Source organism: Gavia stellata, chromosome 37, assembly GCF_030936135.1.
Source record: "Gavia stellata isolate bGavSte3 chromosome 37, bGavSte3.hap2, whole genome shotgun sequence".
NCBI classification, from domain to species: Eukaryota; Metazoa; Chordata; class Aves; order Gaviiformes; family Gaviidae; genus Gavia; species Gavia stellata.
In genome coordinates this window covers 232,621-257,648 of record NC_082630.1, presented here as the reverse complement: position 1 = coordinate 257,648, position 25,028 = coordinate 232,621, and the positions used below count along the sequence as shown (strand labels likewise).

At 46.0% G+C, this 25,028-nt stretch overlaps 1 protein-coding gene across 1 annotated transcript; it reads right to left on the bottom strand.

Moving 5' to 3' along the window:
- Positions 1 to 7,231: 7,231 nt before the first annotated feature.
- Positions 7,232 to 24,864, bottom strand: SNX5 (sorting nexin 5). Its single transcript, XM_059832939.1, has 13 exons — positions 24,832 to 24,864; positions 15,604 to 15,708; positions 14,985 to 15,095; positions 14,280 to 14,401; positions 13,829 to 13,952; positions 13,095 to 13,190; positions 12,102 to 12,207; positions 11,947 to 12,022; positions 11,083 to 11,122; positions 10,908 to 10,994; positions 9,640 to 9,799; positions 8,806 to 8,891; positions 7,232 to 7,783 (listed from the first exon to the last, which is right to left on the bottom strand). Exons 1-13 carry the CDS (start codon positions 24,862 to 24,864, stop codon positions 7,736 to 7,738), a joined length of 1,194 nt encoding a protein of 397 aa, XP_059688922.1. The 3' UTR covers positions 7,232 to 7,735.
- Positions 24,865 to 25,028: the final 164 nt, after the last annotated feature.

Sequence of the window (25,028 nt, the reverse complement as noted above, 5' to 3'; positions counted from 1 at the left end):
CCTCTTCCCCATCTCATAAGGATGGGCCAGCTCTAAGCACCTAGGTATTTGTAGGAAGAGATGACCAGCTGCTAGAGCTGCACACACAGCCCAAACTGCTGTTCCCACCTCCGGGAACAGCAGCCAGGATACACCTCAGATGGCCAGGTGGAGAAAACACAGATCCACCACAGCAGAGCTGCCTCCTGCTCTAAGAGGTCCAAGGGAAGAAAAGGCAGAGACCTTCCTCTGCAAATAGGAGAGGGAAACAGGAATAAGAGGAGCTGCAGAATTAAAAGGAGAGGCAGATACTGTAAGTTTGCTACGTATCTTACTCCCAAGTGAAAATCTCTCCTGCTTCTCACATTAATCAGGGCACTTAAAACTAGTCCTAACCAGCTGCTCCCACTTCCTTTGTCCAGCTCTTCTTCAAACGCACCAGCAGCCCACTAAGAAACAGAGCAAATACGTGCGAAGATTTGCAGACAAAAAAAAAAGAGCGCTTTGGAAAACACCCGGTAGAAGCAAGCACCCCTCTCCCAGCAGAGAGGCAGCTGTGCTTTACAGTAGGACAGTTTCCAATGTTTTCCTTCTCCGTGCAGACGAGGGATTTCCTGTCCTCCATGGCAACAACCTTGCATTTACTGAAGGAGGCTGTGCCAATAATCTCCACAGCAGAATGAAAAATTTTAAAGTGGCACTGCCTGTTAGCTCAGGGCTTCAACTTGCTGATGTTTTCCACGCCCATGGTCCAAAACCGCTCTGCTGCCCTCCTCAAAAGGCTTTTGAGTGGAGGTAAATCTCCGGTGCCGACTGCCCACGCAAGGGGAGTTACCAGTTTCTCAAGCACTAGTGAGGGAAGTCTTTCTGAAGACACCAACCACCACCACCTCCCAGCAGAAGCTGTCTATGCACCTTCCAAAGGACAAGATTTTTAACAAGTAACAGTTCCCAGTCCAAAGGTGGTCCCCATCATGCAGACAGCCCTGGATTTAGATGGCCCAGGTCTTCCCGCTGCAGGTGTAGAATTAACAGCTGCCACTCTCTGCGGAAAGGGAAGCACTTACTGGGCCAGTGCTGGTCCGACGGTTTCAAAACGCGGCTGAGCTAAGCTAAGCCTCCCCAGCAAGGTCTCCCCTCTCCATCCCCTCCGAGTCGCCCTTGCACAGCCTGCCTGCTTCTCTGCTCCAGGAACACGGACTCCGCGCACTGACTTGGCAAAAAGCCCGTCTTCGTTTTGGCCCATCTCGTGCCATTTTAGTGAGTTACATCAGCTTGGCACGAGGCCACGCGAACATCAGGACCAGCCCAAGAGATGCAATAGGAACAAAACGGGAGGGGAAGTGAGGCCATCCCCTTTCAGCGGCAGCAAGCGCGTGATGAACCTACATCCGTAGCTGTCTCAGATTTAACTAGACAAGTTAACTTGACTAGAACATCTCTGCTAACCCGCTCATTAACCTCTTACGGCTAAAGCGGTTTTCTTTAGCAAGGTCTTCAAGGAGGAGCAGTTGAAGAAAGAGCTGGAAGCCCCTAAGTTATACCAAACCTGAGGTATATTTTTGGGCTGAGCCACAGGTGCAGTCTAAACCTGTGATGTTTTACGGAGCCAGGCTTTCTTTTTTTTTTTTCCCCCTCCTCTTTCTTTTAAACTCCCCCAGAGAGGGAGCAGAACAAACTTGATCCAAACTAAACCTGACACAATAAAGCAGTACATTGCTTTCAAAGCAGGTAGTAGGATAGCATTGAACAGGAACCTTAAACTTCTTTTTTACCCTTGTTTTATACCAGTGAATCAGACTCTCGGGGGCATTTTCCCACACCGAACAGGCTTAGGAAAGCTTTTAAGTAACAGCAAAGCAACACTAAACACCAGGAACAGGAGGGGAATGAGAATCCCTTAACTGATGGGGAAGACTTCTACAGCCTTACCTAAAAGAAGTTAAGGGGCTGCAAGTGGTAAGTGCACACGATCTGACCGCTGCACTCTACCTTTGAGTGCTGACAAGAAGCTAAAGCGTCAGCAGAGAAGCACTCACAACGCATTTCCACCTGCCTAGGACTCCACCACCCTCCCTTGCAGAAAGTGACCTTGCAATTCCACTGCCAAGTAAAACAGACCCACAGAAGAGAGCACTAAGAGTCATTTAAACCGACACGTTTCATTGCGTTGGAGTGGAGGTAGAACAGTCACACTAGCAGTTAGCACGTCTCCACAGAACAGCAGTAAACCGCAGCCAAGGGACAGCCAAAACTAAAATCAAAAGCACTCATTTGACCGCTTCCAACAGCGGCGGATTGAGACAGCAGGAGCCCTGGCGTGGAATTTCAGATACAAGTTAAATTTCTGGCTCTGACAAAAATTCCCTATGGAATGAGAGGCAAGTCACCTTTTCCGCACTCTACCTGAATCCTCTCCCCTGTAAAATAGGCATCGTTCTTGCTTGTCTGTTCAAGTTACAAAGCAGTCCTAGCAGGGATTATTTTTAGCACGTAAGCAGAAAAACCCAGCTGAGCTAGACTCTGATCTCAGCTGGGCCTTCTCATTGGCTTCGTAATATAAAATGTAAACAAAAACCAAGGCTCAGCCCACACCAGAGCTGGGCCACTGGACAGCTTTTTGCTGGCAGATCAATCACAATTTTCAGAAAACAGTGAGCTGCAGGTCCAAAGCTGGAGCCAGGCAACAATCTGAGGGATTAAAACGGATCACTAGTGCCTCTATTCATTCACTGGTGACCAGTGAGCTGCAAACAGACAGATTCCAAATCCATTTCAGATACTCCACCGTCACCAAGCGGTGACGCAGGTGTTTAAGAGCACAAGTTGAAATAACTCATAACCGCGCTCTCAGACATAGCAGCAAGTGCTGGGATAGCAGGAAAGTACTGAAAGCTACATCCAAGAATGGGAACTCTGCAGAGCTCTTTGCTTCACAGCATGAACAAGCGGCTCCTCCCAATCTTTTGAGAGAGACTGCAAGTGCCAGAAACTATTAATACCTGCCGAGAAAACCTTCCCAGCTCCATGCTTTGAGAAATTCACATTTGCTGCTATCAGAAGTGTAGCACAAGGCTACAAAACTGCCAGAGGTGTGGGCCTCAGATCAGAGCTCCCCTACAGAGTGTGCAGTCAAGAAGAAACAGGATGGAACGGAGAGGAGCTGAATAAATCGGAAGCATGTTAAAAAAAACTAGTCATGATGAACTGAATTAAAACATCAGTAATCATCCCAAGATAAGTCAGACTGCAGCTGAATTTCTGCCCCTAGTCAGGCCAAGGTGTTTAGCAGAGTTTCTCAGGTGGTCATAACCGCAGAACCACTGTGGGAAGCACAGACCCAGCAATAACTAGCATAAAGAGTCCATGCTCACAGCTCTTCCAGGCTTTCTGTATCCCAAAGGCACAGGAACTGTTCTCTGCTTGGTTTAGGAGCCTTACCATCAGCGATGTGCCTTCCTAGAACCATGGGTAATTGCATAAACCAGGGCAAACCAGCTCTTTCTTGAAGTGCACTCGACCTTTAATCATTCCCTTTCTATAGCTACAAAACCCTGGTTTATTGCACCACCTGGAATCATAATCTTGTGCAACAGGACACATTTGTGAGCCTCTCTCATGCAACCAGATTGCTTCCCATCTGTGGTTTTCCAATACCCAGATACCGCCAACTCCTTAAGTACAATCGCCACCTGTTTCACCCACCCCAAAGATGCTCTTATTCTAGTACGCCTTAGCCGCTGCATTCTGCGCCCAGCTATCCTGCTGCTAGTCTCTCCTGGCTTTGCACTGTGATCCAGACCCACTGCTCTGTGCCCATCTTAACTGTTAGGTCTGCTCCACTGGAAACAGCCAGCTGGATAGCTGCAGCACCCAAGGATTCGGTTCTAGCCCACCTCGCCTGCACCATCTCAACAGTCACCATCGCTTCCCTGTAAGCAGAGGTGTGCTACCGCTATCCAAGGACAGGAATCACCTCCTTACTCTCTAATGCTGAGCACACAGCTGGATTCCTCAGGATCCATGCTTCTATTGGGAGGATGAAAAACATCTGCTCCTCCCCAAGATGGAAGAGAAAAAGCTAGATTCCAAACTTACCATGTTGAGACGGGAACACTGTATCGTGTAACACCCTACGCAGCCTGGCAGCTGCATGCCAGGAGAAACATTCTCCCTTGGAGGGCAATTTCTCTATGCTATCTCCCATGATGCAGGCCACAAGCACAGCACCAAGGTACAAGGGGATGCCCCTCTGCTACCAGCTGTGTTAAGAGAATATGTCCTGGACTCCAGGCTGGAAATTTTTACCTGCTGAGCTGCTAGCGGGAGAACCCCTAAGCCCATTTCAGGCAAGGCAAGCTGGATTAGCAAAGATCTGCTGCTTGAACTCTTGGAGGGAACATGGCTGGAAGGGATTGCATAGAACTAACCTAAGTACTTGTGCTGCAGGCCGGCAGCATGCTTACCTCCAGGTAGTAGCAGCATCTGCCTTCATCAACATCACTACAGCTGGATGTCTGACAAACCTTAGGGAAAACTAAGGTTTGGTCAAGTTTACTCTCACCTCATTGAAACGGACAGAGATGAACTGACATCTGATGTGAAGAGCCACACACCACAGTTACCATCACAGTGATGAGGCTTATGCCTGTTCTCAAAAGTCAATTTGCAACCCATAAACCAGAGCAATGGGCTTGTCAAGGTAAACTGCTTTACAGATGTGATCAGTAGATGTACACTAGAGTCAATCCTTGTTTGGGATGTCTATGAAACTCTGCTCTCATCCCCCCAACCAGCCTTTTAAATTAAGTCTCAGCAATATTTCTAAAAAAACCCCATATTTTCATATTGATGATAACCTGCCTTATCACACTGACTTGCCTGTGCTGATCTTTGTTCTGCTATGGCTTTATTCAAGGCCCTGCTACAAGGGAAGTCAGGTCCAGTCATACTACATTAAAGAAACATTTCTGTCCCTCCTTATGAGAAGGCTGCTCACATATGCAGCTAGTTTCTCTTATATATCAACATATGTCCAGCTGCCAGGTAAGAAATTGGGGTATGCAGCAGCCTTTCCAGTACCTCATTACAACTCGGTCTGAGGGTAAACGTGTGCAATTAGTTATCAGCAGCTGTCCCAGCCTGCCACCCACTGGCCTCCTGGAATGTGATCTGCGCTGTGACCAGTATTTTCCAAGTCAACACATTTCAGACATTGAAGCTGACTGCAATGCACTCTACTGGCACAGCTGACAAAAACAGCTTCCTTCAGAGCAAGCATTATTGGCAGAGACTGCTTTATAGCGACCGTTTCTTGCAGTTATTGTAAGTTAACTATAGCTACAATAACCACAACATCACTAAAAAGCCATAACTACATCCACTCAAAGTCATTTGCATACTTTTAATCTGATCAGATTAATACTTTAATCCGAGTCAAACTATGTCAAGAATTTAGTGCAAACCACACCAGAGCAAACATACTATGAAAAAAACTCTAAGAGTATTTTAAAAAAAGGTGTCTTAGCTTCAAACACACTGTTACTGGCAGTGCATGAAGCCCACAATAGTCTAGGCTGCTTCTGGAGTAGGGACATGAAGTGTTGTTTGTTATGTCGATACTAGCTGCAGCCTTTCTCTGGGGAAAATAAGAAAGGCCTTTGAACTGAGCTGAAGTAGTTTAGGATAAACACAGTCAGAGCTCAACTTCTTCAGATGCAGCCCAAAGGCAGTTAGGCATAGGCTGCAAGTTCCTTGCTACTGACTTGGATTCACAAAGACCACCCAGCTACTGGAGCTAGCTCCAGAAAGACCCAGCATATAACAAAATTTTACTGTTAAACAGCATAAGCAAGATGCTACTTCTCCTATGCCATAGGCAATAGGTGCAGAAGGGCATGAAGCAACCATGGCTTCCAAGAGCCACAGCACTCTAGGAGAAAGCAGCTCATCCCAGCACAGCTGGCATGCCAGCAGATCCTAGATCCTCAGCCTGCTCTTCTCTGAATGAAGCAGCCAAAAGTGAGGACAAGAGGCACAGCATACCTTTTTATCACAGAATCACTAAGGTTGGAAAAGACCTGTAAGATCACCAAGTCCAACCAAAAAAAGGTTTTAGGAAAAACCAAAGCTCTGCCAGCATGAATTGTCCAGCTTGGGACAACTAGTTGCCCCAGGACAAGTGGAACAGAGTTTACATGGCATCTGTCATAGGTGACAGCAATGCTACCTACCAGCTCTTCTATATAGGGGCCACATATCCACAAGCAATATACTTATGTGGCGGCTGCTGCTGGAACTGAGCTATTTGGGCAGAAGCTGAGCATGAACTCCAGAAACCTTAATCAACCACAAGTTGAAACTGTTCCTGTCAAACAAAAGTAAAAGGAGACAGAATTCAGACATTTTTCAGCTAGGCTGCTGCAGGATGTTGTGGCTGGTAAGAGCTGCGCAGTTTTCATGGGGTACCAAAATGAAAAGGCAATAGGTCACAGAAAAGTAAACTATTGAACAATCCTTGGATACTGCTGCTGAGCAGCCCGTTCTCAGAGCTTCCCTGGTTCAGGCTGCTTCAGGCAGTCTGCCCAGAGCATAGCCACATAGCCTACTCCGAGCATGATTAGAATTTTAGTCACAAGAAATTAAGCAAGGCTCAGACATTCTTCTTAACTCAGAAAACTGCTTTTAGAAGGGTATGGCTCGCTGACCTATATCCACATATGCCAAATGATAGCCAACCTGTAGAAAGATGACCCTGGGGTTCATAGGCTGAGTTGCCTCAGCTATGGCAGTGTACACCCAGCTGGCCATACTAAGTTTAAAGAGGTTTATCTTACAGAAGACTGGCAAGGGCTGTGCTTCCAGAAGCCCTAAAGTTTTAAACAGCCTCTTGTTGCTAGCAGGAGGTGTAAAGATTGATGGAACAGGAAGCACTGTAAGTAGTCTGAAGGAGTCCAAGCCATCTATACATATCAATGCTTTTAAAAGGCTTGGTTTCCTTTGTGTGCAGCATATAGGAAGTAAAAGTTTAAGAGAGCTACTCAAAGAGCAACATGACCTGAAGTCCCCACACTTCATGTCAACACCCACTCCAAGAACAATCCTTTTGAGTCAAATACTTATCTCTAGTGCTCCCAATGAAGAGCTCCAGGTGACGAGTAATTTGTGATAGTTCTGTGCCTGAAACCTCAGTTTGTCTTTTTACATCCCACACAAAGTCTTGCCATACAACAGCAGCTTGTTGTATCAGACATCTTTATTTGCTGTATTGCCCAAGTGTACAAATACTGAATGCAGTTATAGAAATTCAAAATATTGTAGTAGAAATCTGTCCAGGAAGTGGAATGTTAAGGTATTTACTTTATAAAATTACTACACTTACATAAGTCACTCCCATTTGCAAGTTTTAAATATATCAGGGCTATGAAGAGACAGATTACTTATGATCCTGCAAAAAAAGGACTTCTCAGAAAATGTTTTCCACCAGATGAAGTCAGTCAACAGCAAATTGATTTCTTACATTTGACTCATTTTGAGTTATCAGCCAACAGGATGTTAGCTACATCCAGACAATTCACACACAATTTGGCTCTCATTTATACCAAGAAAGTCAACGTATCGCTATCAACGTATTTAAGTATTAGTCAAACAGAATCTCAGTGACAATATTTATTTTAAGCTGATGAAGTCAAGCCAATAAGTTGCCCCTGGCCATTGAGTGCAATTGATGCTTTTCACATTTTCAGAATAAGGCGCCTTAGTTCTTGAACAAGTCAATACAGCTTTGCAGGAGAGAGACATTGTTCTGGAAAGGAAGAGAATTAGTTTCAGATGAGTATGACTGATAATTTAAATCCTGCCTTCCACAATGAAGTAGCTTCCAAAATAGTAGGTCCATCCCAGGATTTTGTAGCCTGTGACAATATTAAAGAGCTTATACTGCAAAGACAAGCATCCAAGCAGTAAAGCATCAAAACCAGATCATAACAGTCTGCCTCTTCCTGCAGGCCTGACTGTTTGTGGGAAGGAGAGAGGCAGGACACAAAGTTTTTAAAGTGGGCCAAACTGAGTGGTATTGTCAAGCCTTTTATATGTCGCATTCAAGCTCAGCACTGAAGTAGCTACTGTGATGAAGTCCAGGACTCTCAGGGAGTGGGAAACTAGACTTTCCTTCTTCAAAAAAACTGAGGATGCACAGTTACCTCTTCCTGAGTCTTTCTGCTTTGTTCTCTACACTGAATTAACAGACCCTGTAACCTGTGTACACTTTCCTGGATTAAGCTGGCAGTACATGGTGTGGTCTCCACAGCCTACTTCAAGCCTGCTCAGTAAAGCTTGGCAGAGGCTGCTACAAAGCCAGTCTCCCCCTTCGCTGACAAACCAAGTGAGAAGAGCTGACAGCTAAATCACAAGCTGCAGGATGTGCTCTCACAGCACTCGGGAATGCTTGAGGCAGCAGCCGCCTCTAGGCGCGGGAGGGGTCAAACCTCACAGATGGGCTGCCTCATGGGAAGTTAGGTCAGCTGTCGTGTACTACCTGCAGAATTGAGACTTCTCATTCACAGTGCAATAGGCTGGTGTCCTAGGAGTGACAAGTTGAAAACAGACTTTCTGCACGGAACAGACAGGACTGTCAGCATTTTTTCTTTATATGCACTACACCTACAGCTTTTCACTTCCTTTCCTTCCCTTCTTCAGATCTCAGCTAAAAAGCCCAGCTGTTCTATTTTACACTTCGTAGTTTTAAAAGGAACCCAGCAAATCCTCCAAGTTACGCAGTACTCACTCCTCTCAAGCTATGCCTGTTGAATTGTGAGAAGAACACACCTTTGCATGTTTTATTTCCAGTTCTGCCATTTCAATTAGGTTTTTGCGGAATGCTGCTATTCTCTTCTGTTTGAAGCTCATCAGTTCTGTAGGGAAGAAAGAACAAACAAAGATAAGACAGATGGACAAAGTGAGACTGAAGTTTCAGTGGTGCCCCTTATGTTTCATGAGTTCTGCTGTACACCTCTAGTTACAGTATTTGACCACAAAAAGGTTCAAGAGTTAGTCTTGCTGTTTCCAGCCAGAAGATGCATTCATCACATGACACTGACACCTTGGTGAAGAAACAGACAGCTTGTCTAAGACAGGAAAGTTTTGTAGGAAAACTGGAATAAAACAGATGTAAGCCACACAAGCTCTGTGAGAACACAGAACATTTAAAAAACAAGAACATTAAAGGAATAGCATGTGTACCATGAAAGCATGTTTTATATTGTCGAAAGGGATCTAATAAGAACCAGCGTTTGGAACTCTATATGAGGCACACAGCTGTACCGGGACAGAGCAAAAGCCTGTTTGCACAGTTCTAATTCAGATAATCAGAAGCCTGAGTAGTTACTTTCAGACGGAGGCTGACAAGACTTCAGTCTGGAAAGCAAATACAGGGGCTTACAATCAAGGTTGGTCTAGTACCGACATCGCTCTGCTTCAGACAATCATTCTTAAAAATACTTAGCTGCATTAATTTTACAGGCATCTACACTGCCCTCAGGATGATCAGACTACTTGCACTTCAGGAGAGTGTTCAGAAGCCTTCAGTAGCTGAAGGTCAGATGGAGGCCTGGATTGCATTAAGATCTCCCTTCAGCACAAACACAGCAAATCCTGTTTTACCTTGTTTTGCAGATTCCGAAATCTTTTCAAACTTCTGACAACAATCCTGTTGATGTGCCTCAGCCAGCCTGACGTCCTTGCTCTTTAGTCTGGCCTTATCTAGAGCTTTGTTCGAGTTTTCATAGTCGACAAGAGCCCTCGTACGTCTGTACAGAAGATCCTGAAGGCAGACATGAATAGTGCATCAAAGCCTAAGAGGACTACTTCCCAGATTGGAGTTACAACTACCTTAGCAGCAGGAGGTTTCACTTCTTTCAGCACCAGATTCTGCTTCTTCCAACAAGCCATTATAACCTGCTATGCTCTTAGCATAGCAACAGGAGCCTTTCCCCAGTGCAGTATCTAGTTTTCAGGACAGCCACTTGTGCCTTCATTAAGGAAGTCCAAGGGCTACCGTAGGCATTGCTTCTTCCCTTAAGTAGCTTTATCCTTCTATAAGGTGGGCCTCTCCACTAAGGAGGAATAGCACTTTCTGAATTCCCTCAGTCTGCTTCTATTAAGGGACACGCTGTCATTTGATTTTGTTGGAGATCTGGCAGTTTGACTGAAGCACTATACTAACCTAGACACGAGAAGCAGTACAGATCTTGACACCAATTCCTTTCTAATCTAGCAGCAGTATAGTCCTGATATCTAAACAAAGGGAGCCTGTAGTGAATATTCCAGGTTACATGACATTAGAACACGACACTAGATGAAGAGGCCCATCAGGTTATACCTCGATACCACTTCTCAGCATAGTCACCCCCTTGCCAAATCAAGTACTGATTAAAAAAGAGTTGCTGGCAAGGCTTTTGCAGTCACATCAATCTACCAAAGCCCTCTTGGAAGTCCAGGCTCCAATAGCCTTCACACATTACGGCGTATTCATGATAAAGTACTTAGTAGTTGGGATTTACTTCAGGATTTTTAATTAGTCATTATTGGTTTTACTGACAAGTCATGAGTACTCAAGGCAGGGGAAGGTTTAGAATGCTGCTGCAGACTCAAATTCAGTTTGCTCTAACTTACTCACAGAAGTTTAAAGAGTTCTTCCTCTCTACATGCCAAAGAAAGGCTGTTTGAGATCTCCGACCAGTTTTTCTTTAAATGGGCTGGACTGCAACTAGTCAATATATAGTTTCTATATTCTGCTGTGGTTTAGGAGTGCCAGGTTTCTTAGGCAAAACAAGGGTCCTCCTTCTTGTCTTCTTAAAGCACCAAGAATACCATTAGTGGGTCATGATGCCCATAATAAAACTAAGCTTCAACAAGAAAACTGTTCTCACCTTAGCAGCTTCTATATTGAGCATGTAGTATCTCAACAGTTCAGAGAGCTTTAAGTCTTCATCAGATGAAACTCTACTCTCTACCTTCTGCAGAAAAGATCAGAGAGTTAGTATGCAGGAAACAGCAACATCCAGATTCAGAGATTCTTTTTACCACCCTGAAAGCTTCTCTTACCCTGAGTTTCTCAAAGAGCTCAGCAACTTTCAACAAGTACCTAGTGGGGGGGGAAAAAAAGCATAAATAAGTTTTAGATACTTCTTAGTCTGATAAATGCTGCTATCAATTGGCAGGAAACCAAAAAGCTGAAGGCTAGAGTTTACTCCTGAATATAGACCCAGACAAGGGCTTGACAAGAACTCAGGTCTAGGCATAGACCTGGACAAAAGGTCCAGTGCAAGAGGAGCTGGATTCCAGCCTAACAGACTAGTACAACTGAGCAGCTAGACACCAAGTCTAGAGCACAAAGATCTTGTGGAGAATTTCCCCACTGCTACCCTCCAAGAGGTATGAACTGTCTTGTTTATTCAGCTATACACTGTTTTAACAAGATCTTGGTAAATTGATAGCAAAGTTTAGAGAGGTGGAAGAATTCACCTCAGAAAAGGTGACTAGGTTTCCATAGCTTAAAAAGCCTACTATTCTGAAACTTCAAAGGTCCAGGAGATAATACAGGCCTAGTGTAAGCTGTAGTTGTATTTAACAGCACATTAGAACACAGATGTGTAACCCCTTTCTCCCATATTCTCTGGGAGTTTGACCTGAAAAAGTCAAAGAGACTTCTGTTTAGAAGGAGCTTTGATGACCAGCACAATTCAGCTCTAGGGCATAACTGGCAAAAGACCAGCTAGTTAAGAGTCAGATGCAATTGATAGTTTTAGGTCTGCCACACCAGGAGCATCAGAGGAAAGAAAGTTGCAATGCCACTTGCTTGCAATTCAAGAAACTCAAACCAGCTATGACTCAGTCCCCTGGATTTCACAGAAGGAACTTGATATTCCCAGACTCAGGATATGTTTATGAACAGTGAGAATTGCTTACTTTTTGATAACTGTAGGTTCTTCTAACGCCAGGCTGTTCAAGCAAGCTGAAGTGTAAATATAGTCATCTGCAACATCTGCAACAACAAGACAAGGTTTTCAGGCTGAAACCAGCAAGACTGCAAGGTCTTTAGAAAGGTCTTTGAAAAGATTCACTTTTATGAGATCTTGTCATCTTATCTGCTTTTGCACATGCATCCTTGATTCTGTTGTAGTAGTTTACAAGAAAAGTCTTCTCTTGCTCAAAAAAGTCTTCTACTTCCTGAAAGAGAGTATGACCTGTTAAGTCAGTTACATTACTGCAGAATACAAGCTCCTCCCTATTTTGCGAAGGGCCAAAGAAATAACCACAGCCACACCTGAGCATTACGCCCATTGATCTCTACTGAGGAACAGAGTTCAAGACAAAATCCTGAGCCAAGGGTTTGACAAACCAAGCCGTTTGGCAAGCTGCTTTTTCACGATGAAGTGAAGATGGACTTGACACTCAACTGTTCAACGCTGCAGGTTGTCTGAAGTAACCAGTGAGTTGGTATCAGACAGCCCTTAGGGCTACCAACTGTTGGAATTTTATTTCCCAGGCCCGCTCTAACACAGTACCTAAGCAGTAAGCTGTTTTCAAGCTTGCTTCACATCCATACCAAACATACATACTGCAATGTTTCATGACACTGTGTTTAGGACAGCAAGTCTGTTGGAAAGAGCTACCATGGCAACACGATAGAAAAGCTGAAGCTGGACCAGTTACAGGAGTCTTTGTTATTTGATCTCATCTAGTGCAAGCAAAAACCCATAAATCATGTTTGTTCAGAGCTCTGAAGTAGACAAAGGCCACGAGCACATTTGCTGAAGGTGCAATTCCTTCCTCCCCACCAGTATCTTGTGTTATGGCAATTCTTGTGCATCCACCAGAAACTTTAAATATACACTTAAATTTTCTAACAACCTATAGCTTCAATGTCTTATTTCTACAGAAGTCAAAATTAATATAGGCTACTCCACCCAGCTTGCCACAGCAGTAACAAGGAAGGTTAGCATTAGTAACTGAGCCTCACGCACATCAAGCCTGAGGCAGACATAACTAACTTCTCCAGAGCAGGAAGCAAGAAACAATCAAGATTAAGGTAAGAGGTAAACCAACTGCCTTACCTTGACTCCAGAGAAGAGGACTTCATCAGCACTCTTTACCACACTTTTTAAAAAGCCACCAAACATCTCTTTTGTGTTTTTCCTCCGAACACTCAGCTGCAACAGAGAGGCCAAGACAGCTTTAAAGTTATCTCAAGGTGCGGGGGAGTGACTATTTTGACACTTGCAGTGTAGTAACATCATTTATATCTAGCCTACAACAGAGCAGGCTGATTTCCAAGCTCTCCGTAATACCCATGTAAGCTGTGTAAAGATGGCTGATATAACAAATGGCTTGACTGGAAGTCGTTCCATTATTCTGTGCCCCAGACTTTTCCCATTCCCAGAAACAGCTCAGTTTCTCCTTACATATCTTGGATCAGCACCTATCACTCACAATTAGGTGTGACAAAACAGGTGCAGTACTAACTTTAATACACCTCCATTCTTCCATTTTAGGACCATGCAACACACAGCATAGGAACAAGTATGGTTCAGGTGTTCCTAAAATAAAGACATACAAAGTTGGCTTCCTAAGCAACTTGACTGGGATTAAGAAACACTATGAGATTTATAGCAGAAAAAGGTCTAAAGGTCAGGCTTTCATCCTTTAGTCATCTCACAGAAGTACTGGCAATATCTGCTTGCTGATGCTGCACATAGATTTACATAACATTCTGACTGGGCCCAGAAAAAGCGACAGCACTCCTAACACCTTGCCTCACTCAGAAAGGAGAAAAAAAAAAGTGTCTTACATCCTGGTCATACTCCAGGAAAACATGAAAATTGCGATCTTTGCTGAGCACAGGATGAGAGGAAATCCGCTGAAGGAAGATTTCATGTGATGATACAGTCTTCTTGAAGACAGCGAGGTATTCACTGAAAGGAAAGAACAGACTGAGATCCTCTCTTGTACTGCCTTCTTCAATATACAAAGAATTGCTTTAAGTTTATCCAGTGAAACCATTCAACAGCATGTTTCTGAAATAGCTAGCAATAGAGAAGCTATTTTCAATCTCTTTAGCTAGGAAGTTGTCCAGCTTGAGAGAAACTTTTGGCAACACCGCAGCTCCAAGATTTTAAAGATTATACAGCAGCAGACACCCTTCAAAACAGTCACACTCAACATCAGTTACCACCAAATAAGTTGCTTTCCCAGGAGGCTTCTTTAAGCACAGCTTTTGGCAGTAGACTCATTCTACTTACGCTTCTAGCTCTTGCTTCATTTTGGCAAACTCTTCTTTTGTCATAGACACTTCTCCTTCCCCCAGCTTCTGCATCTTCTCTCTGGGACCATCAAAGTCAGGCTTCGAAGGTGCTGGAGGTATCTAGCCAAGGAATTGGTTAGTGATAGATGCTAGCAAGTAAAGTTTTCCAAAATTGCTTCTAGCCTTCTCTGGAAGGAGGTCCTTTTGCCTGGTCATGGCAAGCCAGCAAGGCTCTGCACCCAGGAATTCTAGAGGAGTGTTGATGTCTAGGCCCCTGTTTGCCCCTCCCAGCTCTGTGCTGCCCCTGCCCCAGGAGGGAAACTGAGAAGACAGCCTCTATAATCCACCCTGTAACCAGCCACTTTCTGTGGCCCATAGGGCCTCCTAAAGAATCATGATAGGAAAGAAAGACTATATTTAATAGAGTATTTCACTGTGTCATCTTCGGGCAGATATTAATACCACAGTAGAGTCGGGAACTCTCAGAGCACTGAGCTTTTTTGCTGCTCCAAGCTATACAGAAAGTTAACATAGAGCCATACCACTCAAGTTGTTTGGTAATTAAGGCAAAAGGAAGCACAGGGAATACCCAAGTCACGAAACACTAATAACATTGGTGAAGCAGACTTTATGCCCTTACTAGTATGCACTTTAAATCGCTACAGTCTTTTGTTTAGAATTAAGTTTTTTAGAAAGTACTTACAATGAGTCCTGCATACTCTTCAGTTTCAGTGAGCGTATCATGCAGCCACACAAAGTCTTCATGCTGCCTTGTAACTGAAAACTCAGGGCTTTGAAAAGCTGGCAGTGTAGTCTGGAATAGAAGATATAGAAGCCCTACTGTTTTGTAAATTAGTGCTTTTAGAAACAGTTCTGTTCATTTCCAAAGGAAGCTATTTTGCCTAGTAAGAGCCTCGCCTACTCCCTTTTAGCTGAGCTGGCACTCATTCGAAAGCCTTACTACTAAGGAGACTATTTAAAGAAAAGGCACTCTTGTGAAACAGCATTAATGCAGTTTATTTTGTGAAGTTTCACAGTAGCTGGTTTCCCCACCCCTACTCCCCAGGCTTCTGGTGTCAAGCTAGGATTCCTTAGCAAAGCCAGCCTAGTGTATCAGCTACCTTGGCTCTATTTAGAGAGTGTTCAAGTCTTAGGAAATCTGAAGTTTCTGCATATATAGACCCTCAGGCCTTTAAGTGGAAAAGCTCCATCTAATTAGATTTCCTTAATTGCCAAGCCCATCTTTACAGGTATGTGTATCACAAACACACAGAATTCTTACATAACATTTATGAAGACCACTTTCTATGCCATGATCTTACCTTAGTATGCACAGTGAACTTCACTCTGTCCTTTTCACTTAGGGCATCAGGTATATCAATTTGGAGAGAAGGATCAACATTCAGGTCTACAGATACAGACCTCAGCTGCAACAGAATTCACAGTATAGCCTTGGTCAAGCACAAAGTAGGTTTAGTGAAGCTAGACTGGTCATCGGCTGTTAACAAGAACCACATTGCACTAAACCGCTGCCGCTAGGAACAGCACATATGGACAAGCATGACAGCCTTGACACTACCTGCACATCACTGTGACAAGCTTTCCCTGCCAAACTCAGGAAAGGAAAAAGGCTTGTTAGCTTAAAGTCTGAAGAGCTGGTTGTCAGAGTTCACACTAGGGGTATTTGGGAAGTCTTCTCTCAAAAGAAGCATCCTCCTTCCAGTGCTTTTCCAGCTTGTTTACTTGGAGCATATCAAGCCAAAGCCTATTACGCTATTTAGAAGACAGCAACAACCCTAACAGTCCTCTCCATTTTCCTGTGCCTCCACAACATGTGGCAGAACAGCTCTCAAGAGCCTAGCCTTATGATCTGTTTCTTCACCCTTAGATCAGAGAGCTGCTTTAATCTAAGGCAAGAAGAATTCTTCCTCACCAGGCCCAGATTGGTCACCGCTGTCATTCTGGTCTCCCAGAACTACTGCACATGTTCCAGTAGCTGTTCTGCCAGCTGCAGAGGCTACATTCTCTCTGATCCTGGGGAAGAGTGGGGCATGAAACCTCTTCAGGCTCCCATAAAGCCTAAGAGCCAACTGTTTGTCAGAAACGAGACCAAAACCCAAGAACACTGTGGCATTATCACTGCATCTGTTTAATCTTATTTTCAGGACACCTGGCATCATGTTATTTATTGCTGCTAGAATGCACATTTGCTGTTAAAGAAAGCCCCAATAATCTGGTACAAGAACTACCCTCAAAGATGCCTGAGCTTTGCTTTACAAAAAGCTATTTATTGCTTGTAACTGCAAACCTCTTCCTCTCCTAAATTCAGGTCTTATCTTACCCTTTCTAGACAGAGCTTTGTGTCTGGCAACATATTAATGCTATTTGTTTCCACTCAGAGCAGCTCAGAACAGGTTTTTGAGCTTGCTATGTGAGGAACCCTTTACAGGAGACCTCAGAGCCTACCAGGTTCAATAAAGACCAGACTTGCCTTCCCAGTGCTTCAGACAGGCCTTAACCAGAGCCAGGATCTTCCTTCGGGGACTTATTTCTTCATTCCAACAGCCTACACCCAGAATGTAATTTCAACCATGCTTAAACTTTTCTAGAGCAGTGGAACAGCCTTCTCAGTTGAAGATGCTCTAGGTTACACACCACTAACATCCTCAAGTCATACTCCTACTGAAATCCCTTACAAAGACAGCACTTGCTGACTCTGAGCAGACGAGGCCTTGATGCTCAGTGTGCCACCCTGTTCCGGGAAGCCAGAGAAGCGGCCAGGCTGCACTCACGAGCAGTAGGATTCAGCATAGCCACCAGCCCATTTCTCCCTCTGGTTTACAATTTGAACTTCCACTATCAAGTCATATTTCTCTGCTCGTACCCAACCATTGAAGACAAATGGCTTCAAGTCCCTACGTGACCTCAGAAGCAAGCAAACTATTCAGGCATATCCAGCATAGATTACTAAGATTAATGTATACATCCAGTTCTCACATCAAGTAGAATCCGGTATTTAGATACCAAGGAACAGACTTTTACAAGCTATTAGATCTAGCTATCACCAGCTTCAGCCATCTGTTTTCCAGAAACATGCAGGAACTTTAGTCTATCACATTATGGTGGTTCCTGCACTATGAAACTTGTCTTCTAAGAGGCCCTCCCTTCAGTGCTGCAGCCTAACAAATCATTCTTATTTTCTGCAGAAGGGAGAAACTGCCAGAGATCAAGGTCACAACACAGGAAGTTTGCTGAAGAGTGACTGTCAGAGCCAGCCTGAATCCCAAGGTTATCCTTTAGAGATAATTCTGAAGGCCTTCCCAGGAAAGCAAGCTAGAGAACTGGGCCACAACTGATACTGTTTCGCCACCCTGCAGCACACTAGCACACAGACCCCACCAGCCGGGAGCTTGCCCCTACCATCTAAGCACAATGAGTTTCAGCACCGAAGCCCACAAGCAAACGGTGCCAGACAACAGCAGAGCAATCCTGTCATATCAGATAGCTTGAATGCTGCCTTAAGCTTCTGTAAAGCTGCATAAGAACTGTTGAGAGGTTGCCCTTTATAAGGTGAAGCTTTGGAAACTCCCTCCCCTAGTCTGGCCATCTGCGTACTGCAGCCCAGATCTGGTAAGGGACAAGTCTCTGCGGCTGCTTGCAGAGGACACAGCTGTCAGGCTAGCCTGCATTTGCCTCCATCCTGCCTGTCCCTGCCTAGACTCCCACCACCACTGATGGCTACTGCCATGCATGAGAGACTGATCGTAGATGACAAGTGAGGGATACCCCAGTCGCTGTACCCTCATCCTTCCAGCCACACTAAGACGACTTCTATCTGCTGCATACTAGCTGTTAGCTAGAGTTAGAAGGAGGTAGGTAAGAGATACCCCTTTGTAAGCCTTATGACTATGGAAAGACCTTGTATGCAGCACATTGGGCTTCCCATTCTGACTCCTGTAGGACAGAAGGCTTTTATCCCATCCTGGGTATCGCCTTGGCAACAAGCAAGGACATTGAGCTTACAGAGCGTGCCCTGGAACACAGTTCCTAGCAGTCCCAGCACTGCTCACATCCAAATGGACATGGTGGGTCTCCAAATACTATAGGGACTCCAGCAGGACAGTTGCTTCTCTCCAGTCACCTTATGGGACAGATTATTATATCCCCCTACAGGCATACGATTGTGGGACTTGCTAGGAAGGCACAGACCAAAGAGCACAAAGGTGGATGGTTTGGAGGTCACTGACATGGTTTAGGCAGAAGCTGCCCCACCCAAGCGCTAGAGGCAGGACAGGTAGGCGGCCACCATTCAGACATCAGTTTTGCTGGGAGCACAGCACGCTGTCTGTTGCCAGCGGAATGAAGTTGGTCAGTGTTTCCCAGCCAGATAACACTCACAGCCAAAGCAGTGAGATGCAGACCCCAGTGTTTTGCATCCTGCTTACTTACCTTCACTGTCCAAACAGGATCAGCAGTGCTAACAATATGAACTGCTGAGTCTGGGAAGTATGATAAGCCAAAGGAAACTGCTTCCTCTCAGCTAAACTATGGAACGGATTACACAAATCAGCCAGTCCTGAATTTGTGACCTTTCTTATTAAGTTTTGTGGAGAAAGTAACCCTTGATTAGATGCTGTCCACACACCCCTCCATGTCTAGTAGTTGCCTGCACAAGAGACGGGCAGGTATGGACACAAGACGGTACTGCTTTATCAGATTTAAGCAGTTCACATGTCACAGGCATTTCTCCCTGGCACTAAGCACCATGACCTGCAGAGGTAGTGGGGCAAGAGCATGTAACCTACAGCTTCAACAATCCCCAGGAATGCTACTGCAGGAGAGCTTATTGCCCCAGCAGGGCCTTATTTACACAGAAGCAACTGGGAGTCAGCAGCAGTGCTCAGCTGTGTGCTCCAGAGCAGTATGTACTATATATACAGCCCAAAGTGTGAGACCAGCCCAGAAACAGGACAAGAGTTAAGAACACCCCTACAGACAGTGGTGGAATTCTGCCCCTCAGGACTACATGAAGCCACTTGCTAAAAATACTCTTGTACCTCTCGTACCTGAAACATCTGCTGTAAACATACATGACCCAGCTTATACTTAAAGGCCTATACCGCAGGCTCAAACATCAAGCATAATCCTATGCTGTCTCAAACAGTGACATCACCCCTAGCCTTCAGGAGTCTGGTCTTAAGTGAAGGACACGGAGCCATATGAAATAGAGGCTCATAAAACCACTGGTCTGCCCTAGTCCTGTGAAGGTCACCGTGGGCTCCTAACTCCAGGCCAGAGACCTTTAGGATTACACAATGACAGCAGCAAGGCTCAGACTACAAAGAGAGCATTCACACTGTCCGACTTCAGGATGATGGAGTGCTTTGCTTCCCTACACAAAGGGCTAGAGTAGCATTTCTCCACCAAACTGGAAGCAAGAAGCCCCCCTCTTGCTACCACAGCTCCATAAAGCACTAACCCAGCGAGCACCTACAGCAGACGTTCCACACCAACCCTCGAGCAACACAAGCACCTGCTCCTGCAGCATCAGCAGCTCATCATTCAGGACCTTTCATTCCACCATCCCTCCTACATCAGGAATGAGGACCAACTTGCTTATGGTCACATGAAGGCTGTGCAGAGCAGAGGAATTAAATTTTCATCTCCAGGCCCCAGGCTTGTTCCCTCATCACAGCAGGCACCCAACCCAAGACCTTCCCAGGAAACTGTCTTAGCTCTCTGGCCTGCTGTGCCTGGACACATTTCTCTGCTAGAATGTCATTGCTTTCCCTACTCTAACCAGTGGGCAAGAGAACTGGTTTCCTCATCCCAGTTACCAGAAACCAGTCTGTCGCCCCACACCCTCAGGGGGGATATAATCCAAGCTCAGCAGCTGGTAAGAGATTACTCCTTACTTGCAGCACATGCCCAAAGAGGTACAGAGGATAGTGACTCCTGGAGCAGCATAGTGGGGAAACAGCTGGGTTGGGCTGGAAACAAACGCTCACCCAAAGCCAGCACAGTGCCTCCACTTTCACCTCTCATTTCCCTTTCTCAGAAAGGGCTTAGAGGCTTCTGGCTTGCAATGACTACAGCAACTGCTACAGCTGCTCTGATGCCTTCTACTTCCAGGCTCATGCCTCAGGGTTCCTTGAGCATTCAAGGAAGAACTTCCCCCCTGTTCAGTAAAGACACTGTCCACCACAACTGTCTGACCAGGAAATTAGAACAAGACATCAAGCAGAGTCCTCCAGAATAACAGACAGTTGTATTGATTAATGTTTCTAAGCTTCAGGACCAGAAGACTAAAAATAGTCATTATGGTACTAATTAAGACACTATGATAATCACCTGATCCAGAAGCCCAAGAGAAGAGACAGCAGAGAGCATTACTGTGACTAATCCAGGTAGAGTTTTACAGCACTTGCTTTTTTTTCCTATTGCTTAGAGATGTTAGAAAAACAAGAGAGTTGGATCATTTAAGTACAATCCAGCAATGACCATCAGCTACCCAGGCTTCAGCTTGACAGACGTAAGTTTCTGATCAGGCCTCACCCGAAGCAAACATCTTTACGCTCGCAGGCACCCAGGGGAAGGAGATGCCCTCGGCCACTGAAACCGCTTAGTTCTGTTGAACGGCCTGAACTGCTGCTTTTACAATTATGCCCTTTGCAGTTTTAGCATCAGTTCTAGATGACTCAATGTTTCTTCTGCATTCTAACAAAACAATCTGCCCATGCAAGCAACTATGTACAACATCCAATTGCTAGTGAAATAAGAATCCATATTTGTTCTCAAAGTCAGATTAATCCAGGGGTTTTCCACATAGCTGGGCTCCCAGAAGGAGCAAGGAGCCCTTCGACAAGGGTTTACATGTCACAGAGCTTTCTGCTTATTGCTAGCTACCTTATAAAAAAAGCCTCTCCTCTTGCTGATCACCTCCCTGCTGCCATTCAAGCAACAGCGACAAACAAGACTTCAGTAGTAATTACATCTGCCACTACCCAGCATCCATTACTTTTTACAGAGTAGTCTTTCTAATTAAACTAGTTTAAGTGCTCTCCAGAGAGCACTAGAAGATCATGATGTTTTCTGCCAGTTTATACAGAGCCCTCAGCTCCAGAGGGCCTTGTTTTGACATCCAGGAGTTAACCAGCAGCCTTTCAGAGTATCTGGCCAGCAGATATTAGTGGCATTATTAGTTGCTGGAACTACATTTCCGTCATATTCAGCACAAGTAGCTTAACTTCCCCCTTAAGATACTAAAAGTATGTCTGAAAGTGCACTGCATGCATGCAGCAGTGAAGAGCCAATACAAGACATGTGAAGCTTTGATTTTGCAGCCTTCGTGACAGACTTGCCGTTAGCTCTGACATTCAGCTGAAACAGTCCTGAAGTAGTCCAAGTTACATACAACCAGGAAAATTGAACCAGTCATCTTGCAACACAGTCTTCATGTCGCTACTTACGTTATAGAAAAAGTTTTCCCAGATTTGTGGCTTTGGACTGTAGAAGTCCAGTGATGGAATGGTTTAATTACTTTGCCTAAAACAAAGATAAAGAGGGAATAACAGCCCAATTTAGTCGCATTGAAATGGCATTTCTCACCCAGAGCAGTGCTTGCCAAGTAAGCAGAAGGCAGCCTCTTTAGCCAGAGCACCTGTTGCCACCGGTTGTGCAATAAGCTGGTCTGACCACTTAGCTCTTCCGTCAGAGGGATCTCTGCATCACTCTCTGCAGAAACCAAGTGGTCACACACCTCCTTACAGGGGGAGGGAGCTGTGGGAAGGACACTATCAACATTCAAGGATCCCATATTCCGAGCGAAGCCTCTCTAGACCACCTTGCTCCACTTAGCAGCACACAGGACATCTCCACCCAACCCACCGCTTCCTCAGCTCGAGGGATCAAGCAACAGCTTTGGCAGTGCAGGCCAAATCCACCCTGCTGCAGCAGTCTGCCTGCAGAGCACAGCCTATGCCTAAGCACTTTTAGCCCATATGCCATTTATAACATGAAGCATGCCCAGCTAAAATGGAAATTGTGCAACAGAAGCAAACCCCTAAGCCACAGTCAGCATCTACAAGAATGTTTTGCTGACCTCCTGCAGTGAGGCCAGAGCTGGCGGCAGGGAGTCTCAGCAATACAGCCTCACCGTGCTCTCTTCACCTCCCATGGATCTGAAATTGTGTCATTAGCCCAAACTGCTGGGCCAGGCTATATGTCCTTGACAGTACGTTATCCTTATTCAGCAGCTTTCACCTTGCTGGCAGTTTATCTCCCTACTTGCTTTTGGGCCCAGCGGCATGCAGAAGCAGTATTCTTGCAAGGCATAAGCAAGATCTAGTAGGCCGTCATTCTTTCCAGAATGTATAACGGAAGTTGTCTAGCATGGAGAACCACTGTTCAGGAGTGATAAACAGCAAGTCCCAGGCTATGACATACCATTTTGTCTTCCACTAACTGTTCTGAGAAAGAGGGGCTACAACACTCACTCTCAGTATTTTGATCTAGAACAGTTTAACTGCAGACTGGAGCCTTTAAAATACTATTCAGCCAGCGACATTAAGAAACACCCTGGTATTTGCACAAGCTTAGCTTGACAGTCCCACTGCTCGCTCCGCTTTCTGAAGTGCCTTTTCCTCCCCATGATAGATTACACCATCTTTTCCCACTGCACTTCCAATCACCCTTATCCTAGCCTCCCTTCCTCTTCCGACATATCCTGATCCTCTCCTGCTTCGCCACCTCAGGGTCAGTTTTTAGTTTATACTTACCAATGATTCCTATTCAAGGTTAATACCTAATGAAGCCTCCTTTATAGGCATAGGCTTTATCTGCTGGCCACACACCAGTTCCATGTTGCTGTTTCCTTACCTAAACAGGAACAGACATGATAGGAGTATTTCTACCCTCCCACTGCTGGAATCCCAAGACAGCCCTACTACCTGAAACAAGCTAGTTAATCTTTGGCCATACAGCATTAGAGTTTAGAGCCACTCCAGCCCTCACCATGGGAACATTCCCCCCACACACCCCCAATATTCCTGTCTGCTCAGTTAGAAAGGGCACATAAACACTCAAAGTTAACCAACTGCTGCAAGACAGTTGATATTTTACCTTCCCCTCCACCTGCAAGTATGAACTGACTTTCACCCAGTATTCTCAAATGGCAGATACTTTAATACTAATAGTTTCACGTGCAGCAGAAAAAGGTGAAGCACCAGCTAGTTCACAGCTCAAAGCAAATAACTTGAAAACACTTGGTCAACAAACTTTTGCCTGTTCCACTGGATCAAGACTGTTTTAGAAGATTCATATGCAAGAGAAATAGATGAAAAGAAGTTATCTGAAAAAGAGTTATTAAGGCAGGTATATTTCTAGCCCTCAAGTCAGCTAATATACATCTTCTGAAAGGCTGGAGAAAACAGCCTGAAGAGACTTAAGCAGCCTTAACAGCTTAAAACACAAATCATCTTCCTGCAAATGAGCTCAGCTTAGTCACAATGCAAAACTACATTCAGCTGCAACAGTACTAATGTCAAATAGGCAGCTCACAGACTGTTACAGGGCTGTCTTACCTTCTAGTCAAGGTGTGGTGGGGGTAGTTACTAAACCAGGTAGACTAGGTAGGTTAAGTGAGGCAGCTTGTCCAGTATGAGAAATAATGCCAAGCACTGTCTATATACACACACATTAATTCACAAGGTTCCTGTTTTAGTATTTAATTTGCATTTCCTCTGAGAAGTTGAGTCTTAACATCGGGTAACACCCCACGCTCCCTCAAAGACAAGGCATAAGTCTCCTGGGCACTTGAAGCTTCAACACTACTACACAGAAAGCAAAACTAAGTCAGCTACCGATGCGACAACTAAAAGGAAAGAGGCATCACAGCTGAAGTGACAGCTGACAGCCCAACTAACACAGGCCACACCATCGGGAGGGCCGGTCACAGACACACAAGGCAGCTGACCCGCTGAGGAAGAACAAGTTTAAACGCCTCGAGCAGAAGCGCCTGCAGCGCTCCACCGCCCGCACCCACCCGCAGGTCCCGAGGAGCGGGTCCAGCTCCCGCACCCCCCGGGCAGGCCCGGGGCCCGCCGCTCCAAGGCCCCGCTTGTCACCCCGCTCCCGCCACCGGCCAGGCGCTCGGCTCACAGCCCGCACTGCCCTGTGGCAGCGGCGGAGCCCTCCCCTCCCCTCCTCCTCCTCCTCCCCAGCCTGCTTTTTCTTCCCTCGCCCCTTCTCTAGGCACCTCTCCCCTCAGGGGCAGCACCCGCGCCCACCCTGGGCAGCCGCACCCTGACCACCGGCCCTCAGAAGACCGTGGGTGCCGGGGGCGAGCAGCGCCGGGGCTAAGAAGCCGAGCAATTGAAGTACCAGCCCTAAACCGAACAAAAATAGAAACCTGTTACCGGCCCGGTGCTGCCGGCGGGAGAGAGCGCGGGGGAAGCTCCCCCTCAGCCCGCGGGACCAGCCCGGCGCTGAGCGCGGCCCTCAGCCCGCACCCCCACAGCTCCCCTCAGCCAGGCCCGGGCCGCCGCCCTCACCTTGCTCTGTGCGTCCTCCCGGAGCAGAGCCATGTCGCCCAGGCACGGCCAGCCGCTCACCGCCCTCCCCGCCGCCGCCGCCTCATATAGCCCGGGGCGGAGCGGCGGCCGCCTCACGCCGCCAGCGCCACGCCCCCGCCGTCCCGGCGGCCCCCGCGCGGGGCCCGGCTCCCGGTGGAGGCCGCGGCGCCCGACCG